The sequence below is a fragment of the Harpia harpyja genome, chromosome 7, assembly GCF_026419915.1.
Source record: "Harpia harpyja isolate bHarHar1 chromosome 7, bHarHar1 primary haplotype, whole genome shotgun sequence".
Lineage (NCBI taxonomy): Eukaryota > Metazoa > Chordata > Aves > Accipitriformes > Accipitridae > Harpia > Harpia harpyja.
The window spans coordinates 45,448,190-45,471,646 of NC_068946.1; the positions used below are offsets into that span (position 1 = coordinate 45,448,190).

General features: G+C 39.8%; 1 protein-coding gene across 5 annotated transcripts in view; it reads right to left on the minus strand.

Moving 5' to 3' along the window:
* The window catches only part of MYLK (myosin light chain kinase), a 224,632-nt gene that overhangs the window by 126,498 nt on the left and 74,677 nt on the right, over positions 1-23,457 (minus strand). For all 5 annotated transcript variants that reach the window (XM_052792708.1, XM_052792704.1, XM_052792705.1 and 2 more), the window contains 3 exons: positions 5,667-5,874; positions 3,785-3,833; positions 693-858 (listed from right to left, as the gene is read on the minus strand). In XM_052792708.1, coding sequence (XP_052648668.1) covers positions 693-858; positions 3,785-3,833; positions 5,667-5,874 — 423 coding nt within the window. The remainder of the gene's footprint in view (positions 1-692; positions 859-3,784; positions 3,834-5,666; positions 5,875-23,457) is intronic.

Consider the following 23,457-nt stretch of genomic DNA (forward strand, 5'->3'; position numbering starts at 1 on the left):
CAGAGGTCAGACTGAAACCATTGAACTGCTGTTCATCAGCCTTGGATATTTTTTTTATTTGCAAAAACAATCGTGCATACCAAAACCCAATCATATCTGTTAATTCCTAAACAGTTAATTTTCTTTTCAATACAATTTCATTTCTTTGCAAACATCATCTTCATTCTAATATACAGGTAAAACCCAATGTGAGTGATACAGAAAAGGCAGTTGATGACTGAGACACTGACATGGAACTTGGGAAATACAGCTGTGATTTTCACAGCTGTCAAAGACTCCTCTGTAACCACTGTCAAAGCATTAAATCCCTGCAGACCTTCTCTATAAAACAGAGATGATAATATCCACATTTTCTATCCTTTGTCTATTTCTTTTATCTAGTTAGTAAGGTCTTTGGGCAAGTATGTCCCATACTCGCTATTTTTCTAATGGAACCTGGATCTTGTTTCGTGCTTTCAGGTGATATTTTGTACAAATATTTTCAACAATGAGACAGATAAGGGAGAAGTTTATACTGAGGAGGAATGCTATTGCCTTTTGTGAGTTCATTCAGCATAAAAATGAGGAATAATATGTCTCTCCTTGTATGTAAATTCTCGCCATGATAATTTGCAGCGGCAAGTGCATTTCATCCTTTCAAGTCACAAAATTTCAAAAGAGAAAGAAAACACTATTTTTTTTGGAAATCATACCTTAAACCAAGTTACTTGAGGCTGAGGTCGTCCTGTTATTTTACATGAGAATTTGCCTGTTTGGCCTTCGCGCACAACAACTCTATTAGGTTTTGTAGCAAACTTGGGTGGACTCTCTCCCCAGATGCTTGGCCTATGCTCCACAGATGGAACAGTAAGTCTTCCCCTGGAAAGGCAATTGACATCCTGGGTTTACAGAAGAACTGGAAGCTGTCATGGTTAGAGCACACTTCAGGAAGCGTTTTAGACCAGTAGTCTGCCAACAAGGGTATGTAATTGGTGGTACTCAAGATTGTAGTTACATGATATTTTTTTGGCCAGTGGAAAAAATGGAAATGCTGATGATGACTGCTCTTGACTCCTCATGCAACTGAATAGTATGATGCTACACACCCTCATCCAGCATACACATAAATCACATAACAGATATTGGGGACAATTTCAATTGCTTATAAGCAGAGCTGGGCAAACCAAATGATGGGAAACACTGCATTCATTTAGTTTTTCCCATTTTCTGTTTCTTAATTGCCTCCTAATAAATTATTTGTGCATACTTGTTCACTGTTCACAGTTCTTTATCATGCAATTTGTTTTGACTTTGTGTGCAATGACACAGTAATTTCTGGTTTATGAATCAGCAACTTGGTTTTGCAACATTTCTGACATGTCCTAGTAAATATTTTTTGTTTGGGGAAGGCTTCTGTTTGGAATCTCATTCACTACAATGTTTGCAAAGCAAACATGAAAAGGGCACAAAACCAAAGTACACTCATCCCAGGTGAACATCTGTTAAGTGTAAATGCCCAGCTCTACTGACATGGATGGCACAGCTGGGAAACGACATGTGGAATGAAACTAGAGTGACATCAGTGACTGCAGTCCAAATCCCTCAGTTACACAGCCATAAAATGTAAAACATCAAGCAGTATTATAGCATGAAAAAAAAAAAAGGTGCAACTTCAGGTCTGTTAATGTCAAAGGGAACACTTACACTCTTTGCTCTGAAGCTCTGGTACAGCAAAAGCACACATTAGCAGATGGTGATTTCTTTTTTTTTTTCTTTTTTAACCTTTAATTTCAAGCAAACTGAACTATTTTCAAGGCCTTCTTTTCCAGATGGCGTTTTACCACATGCAAGTAAGATGTGTCAATATCTCACCATTTCTACCGGGTGTCAGATACTAACAGTGACTGCATTGCCTTAGTCCAAGGTGCTGCCAAGACATGATGATTGCCATATAGGCAGCTCAAGGTTTCTAAGTAAGAGACAATACCATAATGAAAGGATTTACATGGACAAGAGGACCAGCAAAAAGTCTTGGGAGAGAAGGGTGACCGCAATATGCTAAAATGGAAAACGCTTCATCACATAATTAACTGATAGCTTTTAACGTCATCTTCCTCATGCCACCACTGAAGAAGAGCATAAATGTGTATTAAAGAAGTCTTTTAGTGACCATCTTTAGGTGGTGTTTCTGTATTTATGTATCTATACACATATACTAATGCATTAAAAGAAAATCAACTACTAGCTAGCCTGCAGCTTTATGGATGTCTCCTAGATAAACACAAACTGAAATGTAATTTTTTTTTCTTTTCCCTCCTCCCTGTTTATGCAAGGCATAAACTTTCCATGCCATAAAATTATTAATAGTGAATAGGAGTAAAATGCATAAGAATGAAAAGTGAGGAAAATCACTCTAACTCCATGCAATGGGTTAGGATAGTGCTTTGGAAAGTCTGAATGTATAACAAAACCTGTCCTTTCTTGCTTTGATTATTTAGCATGTGTGTATTTCTAGTAGTACATTTGCAATACAGACATTATCATGTAAAAGCCTTCCTGATTACTCAGTTTCACTTACTATTTTCACTGTTGTAATCTCAGTTAATTTTAAAACTCAAAACATACATAAACAATATTCATATCAATGATGAAATTAAAATCTTCAGTTTTAACTATCTGTATTCTGATCACTAACATAATCAGAAACATAATCCAGGGTGACACAGTCCAGGGATATAAATCAGAAATAATTCTGCTTAAATTCAAGCCACTTATAAAGAAATGAATTCAGCTGTTGGAATAATTAGGCCTGGGGCTTTTAAAACAGTGGCATTCACTTAATTGTAAGTGCTTAGTGAAGTGCAGAAACTACGCGACAGCAAGAAGGCTCTTCTGTGTACCAGTGTAGATCACCCCATCAACCCATTCTTGCTAACAGTTACTCCAAACTATTCTTGCTAAGTCATTCCAAACCAGAACAATCCTTTCTTCTGGACTACAGTTTCCCCACTGTGTTGCTTGGAAATACTTAAATTATATGTGAGAGAGTGCTGATTTCAGTTGCTTTTCTTTCTTACTGATGACTCTTAAAGCAGTATTTGCTCTGGCTTTATGAGGAGACTGTCAGGTTATGGAAGATGTGGGGAAGGATTTCTGAATATCAGAGCGCAGAGACAAGAGGGTGCAACATCGCAGATACCAGCAGATTGTTCTGTTTTCAACCAGATTAATTCCTGTCAGTATGAGGGAGCAGTAGCTGTATCAAGCTACTTATGTCTTCCTGACAGCCTCAACCATTTTACTAACAGAGCAGCTCTCATAGTAGCTATTCTGCTTGGGATAAATTGAGATTTGAACTTAGAGCATTTGAGTTCACAGATATCAAAGTGTTGGTTTTCAGATGCTGATGTAGCTGGCACTGCACTGCCTCCAAGAGCCCAGCCATTCTTGCTATCCCCATCTCACAAGTGTGAGAAATCATGCCAAACAGTTACTCTATTCCAATGCAATGCTGTGCAGAACTGAGTCATCAATCACCAGGCTTTGCTTTCCTCCATTACCTCTGATTCTTGCACAGGTAAGGAGCCTTGTGGATATGTTTCCAGTGAGGAATTGCTGAAAACTAGATAAGAATCCAACCCTTTTTGACTGGCCCTCAAAGTGAATCAGAGCTAAAGACAAAATGCAAGAAGCACTTAAAATCCAGAGAAGTGGTTACTCTTTAGAAAGAGCCATTTTACTTGTTTTTTTACCAAAACACATTTAGGTGTCTGTTAAAAAATATCAAAGCCAGTGGACTTCTTACCCAGGGGTTTTGGCATTGGATGGCAGGCTGTATTTCTTCAAGGAGTTTCCTGTAAGCATAAGACAGAAAGACAGGAAGTCAGAAGTTTTGTCAAGATCATTGGGAATTACAGATACTAAAGACTATGTAAAATATGCATTTCTCCAGGTTTCAAACATAAAGGAGGAATGCAACACCTGCAGTATAAGGTCATGTCATCTGTAGCCCAAAGTTAAGCTCTCCAATTTCAAAAACAAGTTTTAGCGGAGTTACCAGCTAACCCCTGGCCTCAGTAGTAACAACACTGCAGATTATGCATGCAAGAATATTTTTAAACAAGTGAATGAAACGCTGTGTCTAATTTCTACAGTGCAGCACTAATTCAAATTAAGATAGCAAAAAAAGTGGTTTGGGCTCTGAAAGAGGTCTGACTTTACTTGATTTGTTTTTTAGTCCTGTGCTAGCCCAGACTACCTTTTCTGTAAAATGATTCTTTCTGAAGCACTATAGTTCATCATGCTTGCTGGTGTGAGCAATAGGGAGATGCGTACAAAGTCGTGTAAGCTCACCGCCATCTACTGCACAAAGCATTCCTGGTAGCTTTGGCATATTAAAAAAGGGTAGTGACCTGGGGTAGATCCAAAGTGGCAGCATGAAACAAACAGCTTTGATGGCTGTGAAAAAATATTTGTTCTAGAGCCTTATAAGCACCTACATTGCTGTCAGATAGGACAGCCAGGCAGGATGGAAAGACTACATTGTGTTTCAGTCACTCATTTTTTCAAGTAGCAATCAGCCCCGCATAGATATCTTTGCTAAGAACAGGAAAAAATCTGAGCTTTGCTATCTTGATGCATAGAAGGATTCTTAGAAGAAAGACTGCGTAATTCTTAAACTCTGAGAAATTCGGTCATTGGGTACTGCCATGAAATTGCTTTTAAACTGCAGCAAAGCTGAGGTCACAAAAACTGATATAAAAACAGCTTTAAAAAATCCTCCACCTCCATGCAAGTTGTCACTCATAAAAGTTGTCACAACTTAAAAATAGGGGGAAAAAAGAGATTTTGCATAATTTTTACAACAGAAGGCAGTAACAATCATGCCAGATCTATGCATATTTCAGTATGTACTCTGAGGATATCTGTTAGAGATTTTGACTCTGAATAAACCCAAATGCTGATTGTTTCAGGACTGCTGTGGATTTTTGCTTTGTTTCAAGAATTCAACACAAAGTTGTGACCTGAGAAGCTTTGATATTCAACAGATCTCTGACATGACCAAATTGCAAAGAGAGAAGCAGTACAATTGATTTCCATCCTTCCCTGGCTTTGTGTCACTCTTTAAATTTTAAATTTGGCAGTTTGCAACTATCTAATATGCAGATGTTCTCTTAAAAATTCCTGGGTTTGATCTTGGCTGTTTCCTGTGTGACATTAAACATGCAATTACAACCAGGCGTTCAGCTTAGCAAATGGAAGCATGCATGGAGAACTCCAGAAACCCATTGGCTCACTGTGCCTATCTGATAGGCTGTGAAGCAACCAATATTGCCACAGTTTTTACTGCTTGAGAGAAAATGCTAACTTTCCAGGCCTTTGTTTCTGTCTGGAGTAGTGGCTTCCATGAAAATTACAAAGTTTAAAGCAGAGTCTTTAAAGCTAGGTCTTTTGTTACCTGGGCATCCTCATACACATCTGAAACTGAACGCACATTATATCTAGCTGTAGACATGTAGTTCCCTGCAAAATGTCTTAAACTGTGAAATGCAATTATTGAATCTTACTCTTGCACCAGCGAGGAAGCATGTGTGTACATTTGTGATTTTAACCAGACAGTTTAACCCAGCTTGTTCATTTAATTAAACTCTATAATCATCGCAACAACAGTATAAGTATCCTCTTACCTTCCACTGTCAGTTCCACAGTCACTTGACGAACCCCACCATCATTTGCAGCCTCACAGGTGTATTTACCACCATCACCTTCCTGTACACCTTTGATTACCAAGCTGAATATCCCCCGAATGCTGCGGTCCATGACATAATGGTCTCCCTCTGGGACAGGATGCCCATTTCTGTACCACGTGATCTGAGGCTCGGGGTAGCCTCTGACCTGGAAATATGTGAGAGTGGAGGAAGAAGGCAAACATAACAGATGATGCTATTAGGAAGAAATGTTGGACATTTAGCAATGCAGTGGAAAGTTCTTGACACAGGAGCTGTTAAACACATACTCTTTGCAAGCCAAATGGCAGAACATAATGAAATGAAAACCTCTTGGATAAGTCAAACTGTAAAAATCATAAGACTAGTCAGGCAAATAGATACCTACACAGAAAAGTTTCCCACTAGAACGGTTTACCTGCAGAAACATAGTGACAGTGCCAACGAAGAATCCTGACACCTGGGTCCCCATTGTTCAGAGACTCAAGGGCAGTAGTGCTACTATACCTCTAAGTATGCAAGACTGCAAGGTATCTAGACCAAAAATTTCTAGCATTGCTGCTAAGGATTAGGCTTATATTGTAAATCTGTATGGAGCCATCTAATTTTCAAATGTGCTGAGATATAGTACCTCCTGACAATATACAGGCAAGAAATGCAGACACATACAAAATTTTGTCTTGATCTTTAAAAGCAGAAGATAAGGAGTTGCGATTTGAGAAAGTATCATTAAGGGTCATTCTCATGTTATGGTGGTACGGGGATTATAAAGACCTAGACATATTCACACAAACACACTGCTCGACTTAAAGAGCTTTGTGGTCTACTGGTAGCCCAAAGAAGAGTTTTCAACAAAATGAACCAGTCCTGTGCTCATTAAATAGCAACCATATTAATATATCCTTGCTTGCTATGGCATTAATGATACATTCAGATTTGCAGGCAGATTCTCAGCTGGTATAACTGAGAATGGAGTTATCGATTTCAATCGAGCTGTTGAAACCTGCTGAGGATCTGTGTCTGTCTTTTGTAAAAAAATGGGAAAAGCAGACATACACCAGTTTCCACCAGAGAATTAACTCCTCAGACAAAGGTTCTTCCTCTGCTTTATGAGACATGCCATCCTCTTTGAAGGTCACTTTAGTATGTGTTAACTGTTAGCACACTTCCCCAGTCATCATAACAACTCCTGATTACAGTATTTCCCCTATTTCTTTCCTATTCCCCCATTCTGATATGTTAGCTCTCCATCTTCCGACTCTTTGATCCTTTGCCTACATGTCATGAAGTAACTGAGTGGATCAAGATGAGCTGGGATGAGTAATAGTTGTGGCTGTGTTTGCTCACTGGCAAAGGAGCAATGTTGCATTTTGAACTACATTATCAAATCTTGGCAACTGAACAGGAAGTTTCTTCAACCTCCAGGTGGGCAAAATATTGATGATCTGTCTTGATTTGAAGAAGGCTTGGTTGTGGCTTGTGCAAATTCCTCCCAGCATTCTCCTCTCAGTTTCCAGTCTGCATTTCAGCTCTGCTTTCTTCTGACGGCACAGCACTTACTTTCCAAATTACAATCTTTAGCCAACCAAACTTACCCATTCTTGGTTCTCTTCTTTCAAAACCTTTCATTTTTAATCCAGCCCCACCTCACTCCAGCTGAGTTTCTCATCTGTTGGAGCTTAACCTACAGCTGTCAGAAATTTTTCTCTTTCCTTTAATCCTTGGGTATCAGTTCAGACAAATTAATTTTGCCACTGATGTGGCGACCCCTTCTTCCTGGCACTACTTACTCAATATACAGAGACAGGACATTAATGTTTGCCAAGAGCATGAATATGCTGAATAAGCTGGAGAAACTTTCCACTTCTGGTACAAACTTCTTAACTTCTTTCTGACTCCATCTTTACCTAAGAGCCATGTTCTATGAAGAACGCATTGTGGGATCTGGCACAATGGGGAATCGACTGCTGTTTAAAAATCCCACAGCATCTTTCTAAAGCTCCTTGCAGCCATGCCTTTTCTTTCCTGTGCTTTCTGAAAAACAGCAGCTCCCACTCAGCCATACCCCATACTCCAGCACATTGGTTTAGTGCTTACTCAGAGGGCAGGCTCCCAGGAATACCTTTCTCAGCACATCTTGTTTTCAGAAAAATGGAGTTGTGAAGCATCAATATGAGATTTTTACTGTAGTGTAACTCTTGTTAGCTGATAATGTGCTCACTGGTACAGAAAGTGGCTTGTACCAAAGAACTGTTTCTTACTATTAACTTGTCAATGCTCTCCTACCTATCTTTTCATTTTAGATTAAGAAACCAAAAGAGATTACTTTACTTACCCAAAGCCAGAGAGTATATCAGAATGGAGTTTCTAACTCTCATTTTTGCTTCACTGGATATTATGATTTCCTTGAATTTAAAATAGTTGAGTCAAATTGGCTTTGAAACTGCTATTTCAAGTAATACAATACAGTAAAATGACGGAGTAGCACTTGAATTGGTGTGAAGAACCACCTTTTCAGTGCATTACATCACAACCTCTTTACTAACGTTAGTCTAGCCACATCTGTTTACAGCTGTTGAGATTCTGGCCTGTGAATACATGTCATCAATTACACGTCACCTAATATATTTACTATTTTTTCCAGTTCACAATCATTCCTCCTGGTGTTTTCTTCTCTGTATTCTTCAGCCCAGCTTCAAAGCTCCCAAGCATAAACCTTCCATCATGTATCCCAGGGAACAATTGGGGTTGAAGCAATGGGAAACACCTTCCTTCCATTTTTCTTTTTATTTTATCATATTCTTAAGTCCCTCTTGAACCACACAAGGCCATTTTTACCTGACCCCTCAAGCTCTGGTAGAGCATTATACACGCCCTTCCAGTATCACATGGCTAAGCCTATATTAACTATTTTTCCGTTTCTTCCATGTGTGTTTATTTTATGCTTGCTATGTCTGTATTATTTTGCTCATCCACACCTCTACACTGAGGAAATGCCACACAGAAAATCACAAACACAGGCGATCAGCATGCCATTTCCTTTCAAAAGGATGAGTCACTCTCTTCCCAAACACTGTATTTTTTTTCTTTTATTTTTTGTCAAAAATGAAATGATGGGAAAGCAGAAGTTTGCAGAATTGCTCTGTTGCAAGGATTTATTTCAGGTTTGGGTATGGAATGTGTTTCAAACTGAGCCAGCCCGCTCTGAAATACATAGTCTTGCCATAAAAGTGTCAGGGACCCTTAAACGAATCACTGGTTACTAGGTTTTGATCCTAATGGATCAATTCCAGAACTGCAGCAGGTTTTATATTCCTCCCTAACCTTTCCAGAGCTCACTAAAAACATCTGCCTTGAATAAATCCACAGCAAAGAGAAATTTATCTGCTTATTTAATGCCCAACACCAGAAGGCTATAACCTTTATTTACAGCTTGGCCTGTGTGAGTATTGCCAGTCCCAGTGGCTACAGCATTTCTTTACCTGCTCTACAACACTAACAAGTGGAAAATTGACAGCAAGTAGCAAATAACCATTGTATTAGCACAAACATGAGTTTTGAGCTTTTGTCTGGACCCATCAACTGCTCAGTCTTCTTGGAAAAGTCTGCCAAGATGAAACAGGCCTTCTGCTCCATGCATCAACACAGCAAGTGGAAAGAGCTGAGAGAACCTGTTGCCTGTGAAACTTCCAGAGTTAAGATTCAGTTCTGCATCTAGGTCTGGGGAATGCTATAGAAAAGGGATGGCGCTAGGCTCCAAAATAAAAGAAATAAGGAGAAAAAACCCAACAAATCTATTGAACCTGTACACTAAAGGATAGTATTATTAAAAAATGTGCTGCTACAAACTAGTCCCTATTGTCACAAACCTAAAGGCATTCAGAGACCACCAATGCCAAATTTATTCAGGGACCCTTTTTCTTGTTCGAAAGGGCAGGAAAGATTTTCTAAAACTTGGCCTATATCTCTGCTCCATAAAAGAGCTGTTTATATACCAATTTCAAAAAAACATAGGTTTGCCTATTTAAATGCATCACAGTTGCAGTAGCAGTTTAGGGCAATGAGACACACTCTTTTGGCTCATGCTTTTAACTTCAAAGTCATATCCTGCTTTGTAATAACTGTTGCTGGCTCCAGTGAGGTTGACAATGAACGCAAACCCACAGCACCCAAAAAGAATTAACCATAACTGACAATAAACCAAAGTGTAAGTAACTGCGAAACACTGATGGGGTGTGTGCTATTACTGAGTGTTGCTCACTTTGACAGTAACACTTTAAGACTATTGGAAATGATGGCAAACATTACATGACATATTCTAACATTATGTTCATTATACTGGCTGAGGTGTTCAGTGCTTGACATTAAGGACTAGATAAATGTCCTATGTTGCTGCTCAAGGTCACATCAACACACAAACAATGAGATCAGAAAGAAAACAGCTATCAAAAAGATGTCTTGGTTTGCAAAATTCCCCCAAATTACATCATACATAGACAGGCACAACAAAAGTTGTACTAAGACTGGCAATGATACAACTGTTACAAAGTTGCTATTCAAAATAACTCCCCTCACAGAGATGATTTCATATGCTGCAATATGAATTCCACTAATGACTAAAATTCCTCTAAAGAGACAATCCTTCTCCCATGAAGTCAGAATTTTAAAACATTCAGATTCTGTCAGCACATAGTGTTCAGTTGTGCTATTTCTGTAGACTACCTTTGCCTTTAATTCCACAAAATCCAGAATTAAGACCTATGTATGTAAAGTATTCAATCATTGAATAAAAGAATCAGTTGTATTTGGGTGGTTCAATCCATTTAAAGAAAAATTATTTTGAATTTACCTTTGAATGACAGAAATATTCTCTATCCAACTTTTTATACTTCACATGCTATTTAAAATGTAGCTTCCAATCCAATTTGCATACCTTGCTGCTTTTTGAGGAAGGTTGTCCCCTTTGTAGGCTGTTAAAGAATAACAGAGTATAGTAGGTAGTATTTAACATCCTAAAATAAGCAGGTTTGCTGCTCCTGTAGCTAAGTGACACTGCTTTTTGACCCATGGTTCTCAGTGAGAAGAACTTGGTATCATAAGTGCCTATGTATATTTGAGATGGAAAAATACAGAATGTACTTCTTAGAGAAAATGTATGGAATTTTTTGTTGTTTTAATTAATATGTGCACTGATAAAGCAAAAATATGCAAAAATAGACTTTTCCACTTGTCTTGAGAATTTTAGGGATATGCAACCCCTGAGGCTATTAAGTGATGCTCTTAGCTTGTATCTCATTCATTGCAACACAGAGAAATAATTTCTTAAAAACGCTGATGGTTAGTAGTGTAGCTAACACATTTACAGTCAGACTGCAGTGTCTGGAAGCATTAAAACAACATGAAAACAAAGTTTGAATGACCTGGGTAACAAGTCTTACAAGAAAAATGGCAATAATGAGAAATGTTTTCTAATGCATAAAGGTATGTGCAAAGCAGAAGAGAATAAACTGTTTCCCACATCCACAGTGGATAGGACAAAAAATAGACTTTTAAGAGAAACTGGCCAGTGGGTTGGTAGATGATATCTGACAGCAGTGGCCTCCTTTAGGTGAATAGCAAGTGTTTTGCTTATTTGGCTGCCTGCCTATCGTAACATTAAGGAATGCCAGAGTGAGGTAACTTTTTGAGAAGGGTTTGTAGCCTATCCTCTGTTCCATGCCCACCTTCAACCAGAAGCCAGTAATTTCTGGGAACTACATCTCAGAAAAGGCCACAGAGATCAGAAATTGCAAAGGGATAAAAAGAGGATAGCCTCAGTTATAGTTGCCAGATGTTACCATTGAGCTCCCAAATGTATGCTTTGGGCAGATCAGTAGAAGTCACACCAGGAAGAGATGTCAAGGGAGGTGTGGAAAACCATTCAGAATATTTGACAAACTTTGACCTTTATTGTGCTGCCTGCAAACAAAAGCCTAACACAAAAAAGAAGGGACTCGGCAGCAGAAGAAAAGTGATTAAGTAGCATGACAAATTTTTTAAGTGTAATTCTACTCAAAGAAGTGAAGATATATGAAAAAACAATATAAAGCACTTGCACTTACACTTGAAATGCGGTAGAGACTGTATAGTGTACCTCTTCTTCCAATGTCTATGTATCAGCAAAAATGCAATATTATTCACTTTATTGCAAGTTATGTATTAGATGGGGTCATCTGAAGGTCATACAGTTGAAGGCTTTCATGCAGCCCCAAGAGATTCAATCCAGACAGTAACTGCTGTTCTATGGATGTGGCTCATCCTAGGTCCTACAAAAAAAGAGGTGTTTCCCATAGTCATCAGACTCTAGCCAGTGTCCTCTATCTTCCTTGAATCAAGACCCAAGAGTTTTTGGATCTGCACCTTGATCAAAAGACTTGTGAGGGGAATGAAGTACCTGAGAGCAAACTTAGCAGAGGATGCTAAGAACTGGATACACCATAACACATGCTCTGTCTATGGGAACAGGGCTGTGCTCTCTAACAAAAAAAGCTACTTCTTGTTGTAATAGTTCATACTGATGTGAACTTTTAATGTCAGTCTTAGGAGAAAAGTACTATAAACCTGTGGATACTACAACATGAACATTGTGACTACAACCCCACCTAACAGGTGGCATATTTTTATTTTAATTTAATTTTTTTGGTTAGCGTAGGTGGGAAACATGGTTCTGGCCAGTGCAGCTCTTTTGTAAGTCTTGTAACGAAGCTTCTGTTAGGCTCAAGCTGCAGTTTGCTTTCACAAATGAACAGCAGATGTTCTTGATAAAGAAAAGCGGACACGATACATTGCTAAGCTCCTTCTGAGACTTTAAACATGCACAAACCATATCTCAAGAATAGTTTATACATTTTAAAAGCTTGCTTCTAAAACAGAGAACTTGCCTGGCAAGGTTAAACATGAAAATGTTAAATATTTGGAGACTTAGCTATGACCTTGCAAACAAAGCAAATAACCTACCTCTTCTACGGAGCAGTCCAGAATCTACAATTGCCTCATTTAAAGCAAAAATGGAATACATACTAGGACTAAACACAGCTCACTTCAAAGCATTACCTATTGTACGTACAAGAAACGGTAATGGTCTTTCTGTAAGCCTTGGGTATGTTTTTGTTCAAGTGCTGAACTCTGGACTCTACATCTGGTGTTTAGGTTTCTTGTTCAACATGCACACAGTCCTCATAAATTAGTTCTTTGGGTGTAACCTTAACTGGAACACAACTCTGAAGACGTAAGTCTTCACAACTGGTGTGTGCAATTATCTGTTTCTTCTCCCAAATGGTGTGGAGCAGGGAGAGAAAAATGACAACACAGGCCTTCAAACAGACCATTGTCTTGCCAAAAAAACCCCAACCCCGAACCTAAACCAAAAAAACCCAACCAAAACCAGCAACAATAAAAAAGAAACAAAATTAGAAAGTAGAATCAAAATTAGAAAGTAGAATCAATCATCGGCAAAGCACCACCAAATGCTACAACTCATTCTTCAGGCACCCATCCCTGGCAATCCCTGCATTCTGTTCTTAGGCAATGTCAGACCATGCATAATTATGTTGAGCTCCTTCTCAAGGTTTCACCTATAGAAGTTTCAAACCATACATATTTTGCTTGATTCTCATTTGTGGCAATGAAAAGAAAACCTTTGCCAAATTGAACTCCTTGATATTGCTAATGTTAACATTGTGAGTGAAGGAAATGTCATATTCTTTTAGTATCGATTAGAAAGATCATATGCCACAGCACTAACATAGAAAGGCTACAAGATTTGTCATTGTCCCATTTGCCTTGATGAGAGATACGGAAGAATTACCTGGAGATGCAGTTCATAGAATTCAGTGCAAGGGTAAGGAGACCCAAAAGGTAAAAAGAGACTTAGCACTTTCTTCCTATTTATTAAAAGCTGTTCCTTTAAAATTATTATTTCAGTGCAGCTTTTGGTGTGCCATATTAAGTTTACCTCTTCCTAGTCCCATGGAAAAACCTGTGGCCCAATTTCAGAAGATGCTGAGTAACACGTAGTTTTCACTGACTTAAAACATGATAGTGAGGGCTGAGGACTTCTGGCTCATTGTGACTGCTGTACCCAACTACGGGGATATGAATGAAAACCAGTATACTTTAGTTTATTTTTAGAAGTCCACTAAAACTCCCACAGTATCATAAACCTATATGGACCAAGTTCAGATTATATATCCTGGATCTAATCTGTAGATCATAGGATACAATTACAGAATTCAGGTGAGACAGAAGCTAGGGGAAAATAAAAAGTTAAAGGATACTCTAAATTTTCAGAAGAGACACCCTTTCATAGAGTTTCACTTTACTGGCTGGCAATGTGCAAGGGTTTCTGCAGGAGCTTGGCAAAAAGTCCATTCATCCTAGACAGTGTGGAATGATTTGATCACGTGAAGAATAACTTTCTGCCATGCTTCTGTGCTTACTCCCTCCCTGACACCAGTACTGACAATCTAGAATTCTATAGCAAAAAGACAAAATTTTATCTTATACAAAATTCTTTGATGAAAACTCATTAGATCTTGCTTCATTAACTCTACAATGCTCTATTTGGCTGGAAGCATGCTTTCAGTTCAGATCATATGCTGACATTACACGCACGCTACTTAGATAATCTAGAAGAAACATACGTAACTGGGTCTAGTGACCTACTATCACACTTCACAATTCCTAATTGTCTAAGTAGAAATTCAGGTACCCAAGGACAAAACTTCCATCTTAAAATGCATAAAGAAACATGCACACAGAAAATGCATACACAAACACAGCCATTATGGTGGTCATGGGCAAAAGATGTTACAAGAAAGGAAAGGTGCCCAAAACAGTAATGCACTGGAGAATTCATGAAAAACAGCAAGCTTCTTTGTAAGGAGAACACTTTGGACCTTATATTTCTGTGAAGCTTTACAGAAATTATACAAATAAAGCTGGTTTGTATCTTCCATCTGAAAATGACAAGTTATGAGATGCTCACAAAACCAGATTTACTTCATGCATATAAGTGGGAATTTAGAGAACAGCCAGAAGTTATACTCTAGACCATACAAGCCTGAGCAAGTACAGTACCTTAGTACATCATAAGGGCAGGCTTAGGTGGGCCTCCCAGCTGCGTGCAAGGCACTGTCTGTTTTAACCTTGTTGTCTGACGTTTTACTGTGGCTTCCTGTTTTTTATATTTTGGAAGATAGCAAATAAACATTCTTCATTCACTTCCATGTCATTCATGATTTTATAAACCTGTTTCAAATCCTTGTCTGCTTGTATTGTTCAAGCTGAAGAGCCCTTGTTTTTCAATCTGTGCTTGTACTAGGAGCCATGAAATACCTCCAATAATCCTTGTCAAATTTTCTGTCTCTTTTCTAGCCTGAGATAAGGACAGAGCAGAACTGCATGTAGCATCCAAAGTGTGGGAACCCACAGATTTCTAGATTGACACAGCAGACTGTTGGGGTTTTTTCTTTCCAAAAATTTTTTAACGCTATTTGCTATTTTTCCCACCTTGAGTTGATTAGTCAGAGAGCTGTTCAGGGCAAGACCTCTCTTTTAAATAGTAATAGCTAATAAAAATTGAACTAAGTAGATTTTATTTTTCTACTTTGTACTCATCAGTGCCAAATGGCATTTGATGTTTCATAGTCCAGACACTAAACAGAATGAGATCCTTTTGCAGATGGCACCCCACCAATTTTAATTTTAACTCTTTAAAGTAGTTCTGCATTATCTGCAAATTTTGTTATCTCACTATTCAACCCTTTTTTGCAGTTTGCAAATGTGCTGAACACTACACATACTACCACAGTTCTTTAGGGGAATCAGCATTTATGGTACTCCCAGCAGTTAAGAATTTATGACCTATCCATGGAAGACATGGTCTGCTAACTGAAAAGCAGACAGCAGCTGCAGATAATTTCTTCTTCAATCTTCTACATTTAATCATATTTTTTTGTAAAATTCAGTGTGGAGAGTTCCCAGAGGTGCATGGAGTATTGGCTTTGTGCTCAGTCACCAGAGTATAGCTGTTTGAATAAAGCATTGCTTTCCCAGGTACCATAAAATCTACAAGTCCATTTGTCCTAAATTATTTCTGAAGGACTCGAGTGGAATTTCAGAGCAGCACTGAGTGTCAAGCTGCTTTGAGTTTTTTTAATTTCTAAGTTCAAACACCAGCCCCAATTAACACAGCCCTTAAGAAAATGCATAAACCCTACTTATGTCTTTTGGAAATAATCACATGCATAGGTGCTTTTCCTAAATTAGATTTTATTTCATTTAACGAATAAGTTTACATTTCTTGCATTTAAATTAACATTGTTACAGGAGTCTTCAGACAGACCCAAAATAACCTGAAACATCATTCAGATGAAATACAGAACACTATGAAGGTGGACTCTACCCTTTCCAGTATAATGGACATGAGGGGAACACACTGTACAGAGAAACACATTTCTCTGTAGCTACAATGTCAATCAGCAAGTGAATCAGAGGTTGTAACCCTCTGTTACACTAATGGGGGCATTTTCACACAGGTGTTGCAGTCGCAGAGTGGCAGTGGTTTTTTGATGGAGCTTTAATAAATCATTCTACCAGCAGTAACATCTGCCTTTTTACTTTCCCTACATTGTAGCCAGCTGACCTGTAGCCATTAAGCGCATGAGGAGACTTTTATGCAAACCACCCATATAGCTCACCTGGACCTTTTTTTTCTGTAAATACAGTTTTCTGATCTTAAGATGGGCTTATAAACAGACTGAATCTCTGTCCATTTTTAGATCTATATTTATATTTAGTCATTGTCCAATTTTTCCCTAGGTTGGCAATTCAAAAGCAGTCAGATGCCATAAACCTTGGATAAAATCTGGGTGGAAGATTAGGGCATTTCCCCCATTGCCACCCAGATGCTGTCCTGGCTCCCTCCTACTCCCTTGTAGTTGTTGCACATTTTTATGAGTTACATTGGCACACGAAGATGACAAGGTCTCTGCAAAGTGGTGAAATTCTGACATTTTGTCAAAGGAGGAGCGTGAAGGATACCAAGTTATGTACAAACTGAAGACATTTTCAGTTCCAAAATAGGTAGCTGTCATGTGGGAAAATGTCACTCTGACTTCATAACTGAAGATCTGAGACATAGAATCATAGAATCATAGAATCATTTCGGTTGGAAAAGACCTTCAAGATCATCAAGTCCAACCATTAACCATGCCCCCTAAACCATGCCCTGGAGTACCCCATCCACTCGCTTTTTGAATACCTCCAGGGATGGTGACTCAACCACTTCCCTGGGCAGCCTGTTCCAATGTTTGACAACCCTCTCAGTAAAGAAATTTTTCCTAATATCTAACCTAAATCTCCCTTGCCTCAACTTGAGGCCATTTCCTCTTGTCCTATCTCCAGACACCTGACAGAAGAGACCAACACCCACCTCACTACAACCCCCTTTCAGGTAGTTGTAGAGAGCGATAAGGTCTCCCCTCAGCCTCCTGTTTTCTAGACTGAACAACCCCAGTTCCCTCAGCCGCTCCTCATAAGACTTGTGCTCAAGGCCCCTCACCAACTTGGTTGCCCTTCTCTGGACACGCTCCAGCACCTCAATGTCTTTCTTGTAGTGAGGGACCCAAAACTGAACACAGTACTCGAGGTGCGGCCTCACCAGTGCCGAGTACAGGGGAACAACCACCTCCCTGCTCCTGCTGGCCACACTGTTCCTGATAGAGGCCAGGATGCGATTGGCCTTCTTGGCCACCTGGGCACACTGCTGGCTCATATTCAGCCGGCTGTCAACCAGCACCCCCAGGTCTTTCTCTGCCGGGCAGCTTTCCAGCCACTCTTCCCCAAGCCTGTAGCGCTGCATGGGGTTGCCGTGACCGAAGTGCAGGACCCGGCACTTGGCCGTGTTAAACTTCATACAATTGGCCTCAGCCCATCGATCCAGCCTGTCCAGATCTCTCTGTAAAGCCTCCCTACCCTCAAGCAGATCGACCCTGCCTCCCAACTTGGTGTCGTCTGCAAACTTGCTGAGGGTGCACTCAATCCCCTCATCCAAATCATCAATAAAGACATTAAACAGAACAGGGCCCAACACCGAGCCCTGGGGAACACCACTCGTGACCCGCGGCCAGCTGGATTTCACCCCATTCACCACGACCCTCTGGGCTCGTCCATCCAGCCAGTTTTTCACCCAGTGAATAGTGCACTTATCCAGGCCACAAGATGCCAGCTTCTCCAGGAGTATGCCATGAGAGACAGTATCAAAGACCTTGCTGAAGTCTAGGAAAATAACATCGACAGCCTTTCCCTCATCCACTAGGCGGGTCACCCGGTCATAGAAGGAGATCAGGTTGGACAAGCAGGACCTGCCTTTCGTAAACCCATGCTGACTGGGCCTGATCCCCCTCTTATCCTGGAGCTGCCGTGTGAGTGCTTTCAAGACAAACCGTTCCATAATCTTTCCCGGTACCGAGGTCAGGCTGACAGGCCTGTAGTTCCCCGGATCCTCCCTCTGACCCTTCTTATAAATGGGAGTCACATTGGCAAGCCTCCAGTCCTCTGGGACCTCCCCTGTTGACCAGGAACACTGACAGATGATGGAGAGTGGCTTGGCAAGGACCTCAGCCAGTTCCCTCAGTACTCTTGGATGGATCCCATCAGGTCCCATAGATTTGTGAGTGTCCAGATGGCGTAACAGGTCCCTAACTAATTCCTCCTGGATTAAGGGGGGTATGTTATGCTCTTCATCCTTACCTTCCAGCTCATGAGGTGGAGTACCCTGAGGATGACTGGACTCACTATTAAAGACTGAGGCAAAGAAGGCATTAAGTACCTCGGCCTTTTCCTCATCACTGGTTGCTACGTTCCCTTCTGTATCCATTAAAGGATAGATATTCTCCTTGGGATTCTTTTTACTGTTAACATATTTGTAAAAACATTTTTTGTTGTCCCTTACACTAGTGGCCAGATTTAGTTCCAGCTGAGCTTTCGCCTTTCTAATTTTCTCTCTGTATGATCTAACAAGATCCCTGTACTCCTCCCAAGTTGCCCGCCCTTTCCTCCAGAGACGATAAACTCTCCTTTTTTTCTTAAGTCCTAGCAAAAGCTCCCCATTCAGCCAGGCCAGTCGTTTTCCTCGGCGGTTTGACTTGCGGCACATGGGAATAGCCTGGTCCTGAGCCATTAAGATTTCCTTTTTAAAGAATGTCCATCCCTCCTGGACCCCTTTGCCCTTCAGGACCGTCTCCCAAGGGACTCTCTCAACCAGTGCCTCGAAGAGGCCAAAGCTAGCCCTCCGGAAGTCCATAGTGGTGGTTTTGCTGACCACCTTCTTTGCCTCACCAAGAATTGAAAATTCTACCATTTCATGGTCACTAAGCCCAAGACGGCCTCCAACCATCACACCTCCCACCAGTCCTTCCCTGTTCGTAAACAACAGGTCTAGCAAGGCTCCTCCCCTGGTTGGCTCACCCACCAGCTGTGTCAAGAAGTTATCTTCCACACACTCCAGGAACCTCCTAGATTGTTTACTCACTGCTGTGTTGTATTTCCAGCAGATGTCTGGAAAGTTAAAGTCCCCCACAAGGACAAGGGCACACGATTCTGAGACTACTGCCAGCCGCTTGTAGAATGATTCATCCGTCTCTTCAACCTGGTCAGGCGGTCTATAACAGACTCCCAGCACAATATCTGTCTTATTGGCTTTCCCTCTCATCCTCACCCATAAGCACTCCACCTTGTCATCAGAATCGTGTAGCTCTGAACAGTCAAAACATTCCCTAACATAGAGAGCCACCCCACCACCTCTTCTACCTTGCCTGTCCCTTCTGAAGAGCTTGTAGCCATCCATTGCAGCACTCCAGTCATGGGAGTCATCCCACCATGTTTCCGTGATGGCGACTAAGTCATATCTATCCTGCTGCACAATGGCTTCCAGCTCCTCCTGTTTATTGCCCATGCTGCGTGCGTTGGCGTAGATGCATTTGAGCTGGGTCATCGAATCCACCCCTAACATCGGCATGCTGCTCCCAGGCTCATCTCTGGTGCACCTAGTTTTATCCCTTGCCCCCTTTGAACCTAGTTTAAAGCCCTTTCTATGAGCCCTGCCATCTCATGAGCAAGGATTCTCTTACCCCTATGAGACATGGAGGCACTCAGAGACTTTGCCAAACTCACACTAAAAGGAAATGATCTTTCCATATTTAGTAATGTTAGATCAAATAATCTGACCATATTTCCTCCTTGCCAACAAATTTGCTATTGCAGCAATCAATGCGAAGACTGAACTGAAGTTGCAGCAGAGGAGGGAAGCTGCTCTTCTAACCCTGAATAATGAGTGAAGCCATCAACATCGTATTAATGTGTTTGTATACAGGTATCAAAGTGCAAGGTATCAAGTAACAGTAAAGAGGGTCCAGACAGAACAGGTCCAGAGTCTTGGCAGCAAAATGAGGAGCATATAAAATAGTGTTACAAATAAGAGAATGTTAACTCACCACCATAGGAGAATGTAAGCAATATAATAAGATACGACTCTGCCAGCTCCGAGTAACTTCAATACTGCTAGACAGCTCTGCAGAATATAAGTGTCTGTAGAATGGGCCAAAAAGATTTCAAAGGCAAGGGCAAACACAAAAGCTCTCAACAAAACAGGGAAGATAAACTTTGCAGCCCTCTCTTGGGTGAAACTCTCATCAATTTTAATGAGAATTTTCTCTGCTTCGGAGTCTCTCCTTAAAGAAAAAAAAAAGCAAACTGCAAAGAGGAAGCTTTCTTCCCATGGACCAACTGATGTTAAGGCCTTTTAAAAAGTGTTAAATTTTATGAGGTGCTGAATAGTTTGAATATTTAAAATGCCAAAAAATGCAAAGAAATAGCTGACTGTGTGCGTGGTTATGGGCCATTTAGGATTATGCAGTAAGAATGTAAATGAGTTCAAAGGGAAACAACTCTGGCTGCTGAATGGAAATAAGGCTCTTGCTAATTGTTCCATGTAGCCCAGTAAGCCCCTAATATGTGCTCTCTTTCCCTATCCTTCTTTTCCTCCCCATTTTTGGTGATTCTGAATCAAGATGCCTATCAAATATTAGTAAATGAAGCAGCTGCTTTAAGTCAATAGCAATAAGTTTAGGAGCATACCAGAAATTTCCTGACCAGTGTTCATTTCAGAGCAGCAGCAATCTTTGCTACAGAAAACAAGATTTTGAAAAATCAGCCCAGAGTTTCACTGTGTTGCGAGAGCTGTCAGAACAGGAGCAGTTCATTCATTTCTACTTCAACAGGACAGCCTGATTTACTGTGTTTGCCGCTACTTTTGTTCATAAATTTTATTTGGCAGCACTAGAAGAAAGGCTGAAACATAAAACAGTTCAACACAATAAAAATAAATTGTTGGGAAACTGTCTCCCCTCTTCCCACCACAAAAAGCTTAGCTTTTAACACTTTACAAAGATTTTTACTTTCAGTTGTGAATCCTTCATTCAGTAACAATTCAGAAGAGCGGATAAAGATTGTTTAGACCAAGCAAAAGCACTAGGAAGCCCCCTGACAAGTACAGGATGAAATTAACACCAACATTTCACTCTGTCATTAGCAAAATATGTGTATGCCCCCATTTAGAAGGAAAACTGCGAACATTTAGCTGTTTTATCTCACAGAATTGATCATAGAATCCAGACACTCTGAACCACAGCTTGAGACTAGGACATCATGGGGCCAAAAAACTGCTGATACCACATGAAAAAAACAAAACTAAACAGTGTCAGTTATTTTCAGAGCAACGATCCCTTCATAACAATAATATTTGGGGTTTGAATTAGCAGTCACTTTTTAAAGATGACAATCCACTCTGTTTCTTTCCTTTCTGATGATCATCATTCAATGTAATAACACTTGCAAAGAAGTAATTTTTCCATTGCATATGATTTCTGGAAGACTGAAAGATTTTTTTTTTTTTTTTCATACCAATACAAAGTTTCTGTCTTAATAGGACGTGAATTTATTTTACAGGTCACCGAATACTAGTAGCCCTATCTTCTTGTAGGACCTATGCCACTGACCAAAAGAGCTTCATACTTTCCTAGCTTAGAGATGCTGTTCTTAGGAATTCAATACCAATACATGCTATCAAAAGGTAAGGAATCTCTATAAATTTACATAAGCATACACAGTATGCATGACCTACTATGGAAAATTAATAAAAAAAAGAAAATATGTGCTTTCTTTCTGTGCCCAAAACACACAGCTACACGAAAACACGTTTGGAGCTATGAAATTCATAATTAAGGGCAACAACCCACATCTGGAATGTAAGGTGGTAACAAAAACTCTTTGCTCTGAATGAACATGCTCGTACGTTATCAGTTTCCAGCCAGACAAGATTTATTTCCTGCAATTTAGGAGTCTGGCAGCGGCCACAGAAAATGCAAAAACTGGATTTTGTTGCTGAGTTGACTGCACAGTTGTATGTTCATTTAAAGACTGTCTGCTGATAGTGACGAACGCTGCTGGCAAAGGCAGTGCTCTGGATAGGTTATAAAAATTCTCCTCAGTTATGTGTACTGCTTCGTTGTTAATGCTACTTGGTAGGGCTGGCAAGCACACTGGGCATGAAATGTTAATTGTTTTAAATTTCATTAAAAAGTAGAACTGATGTAATTACAAAGAGGTATAAAATGCAATGCTTGATTGTAAAGATACACATACATTAGACTGCCTAAACATCTAGCATTTCTCATTGCATTGTTTATTCTGCTATGCATTAAATAATTAAGACTTCCATACATAAGCCTATTGCAAAACATCAACTGCTCATTAGCAACTGTCAGTGATGTTTTTATCCTGTAATAATCTGTAAAATTTATAAGCTTTCCAGGCTTCACACATACTTTTTAATAATGGCTTAGCAGGGATAACTCATACAGTACAATACACAAACTGCTATGTTTAAAATAAAAATAAAAATCAAGGGCTAAGCAACAACTGTTTAAAAGAAAAAACCCTCAAAGCACTAACTGAAATACTAAGTATAAATTGATGTGGCCATAAATTTATAGTTCAACAGTTCAGAATAAATATTTATAGACTTGCTGAGTTCAAGAGAAATTTTGTGGGCTCACCTCTTCTTTCTAATGCATTCTCTCAAAACTAAAATTGCTGTGATATTGGTAAGAGCAACAACACACGTGCACTCAAAAGTAGCTGCATTTGTTTAGGTTGTGGAAAAAGTCCTTACTCTGCATATGCTTTCAATAGAGCTCCGCTTAACTGCAGTTGCTGGCATTCCTATTGAGAGACCTGAACAAATCCAACATAATGTTTTCCATTAAACCTATGAGCGTGTAATAGTCTCCCAAGAAGATAAATCTTGGTCTACACTTCTGTCCATTAGCATATTCCAACAGGCAAACAAACTAGCTTTTGTGTCAAGGCACTGAGGATCTAATTCTGGCATTGTGTTTTCATTAAGTGATGCTCTTAATCCAACAGCAGGCACGTAGATATTGGTGATATCTGCCCCTATTGCAAACCTTAACTTTCTCTTCCAAAATCAGAAGCTATTTATCTCCAATAGGGATAGGTTCATGTCTAAGCTACTGGATAGGAATTGAACTTCTGGAAGACAGCAGTTCAGTTCTGAATCCAGATATCTATTCTGTGTGATCTTGCACAAACCAATAAATCTCACTGTGCCTCAGTATTCCACATGAATGTC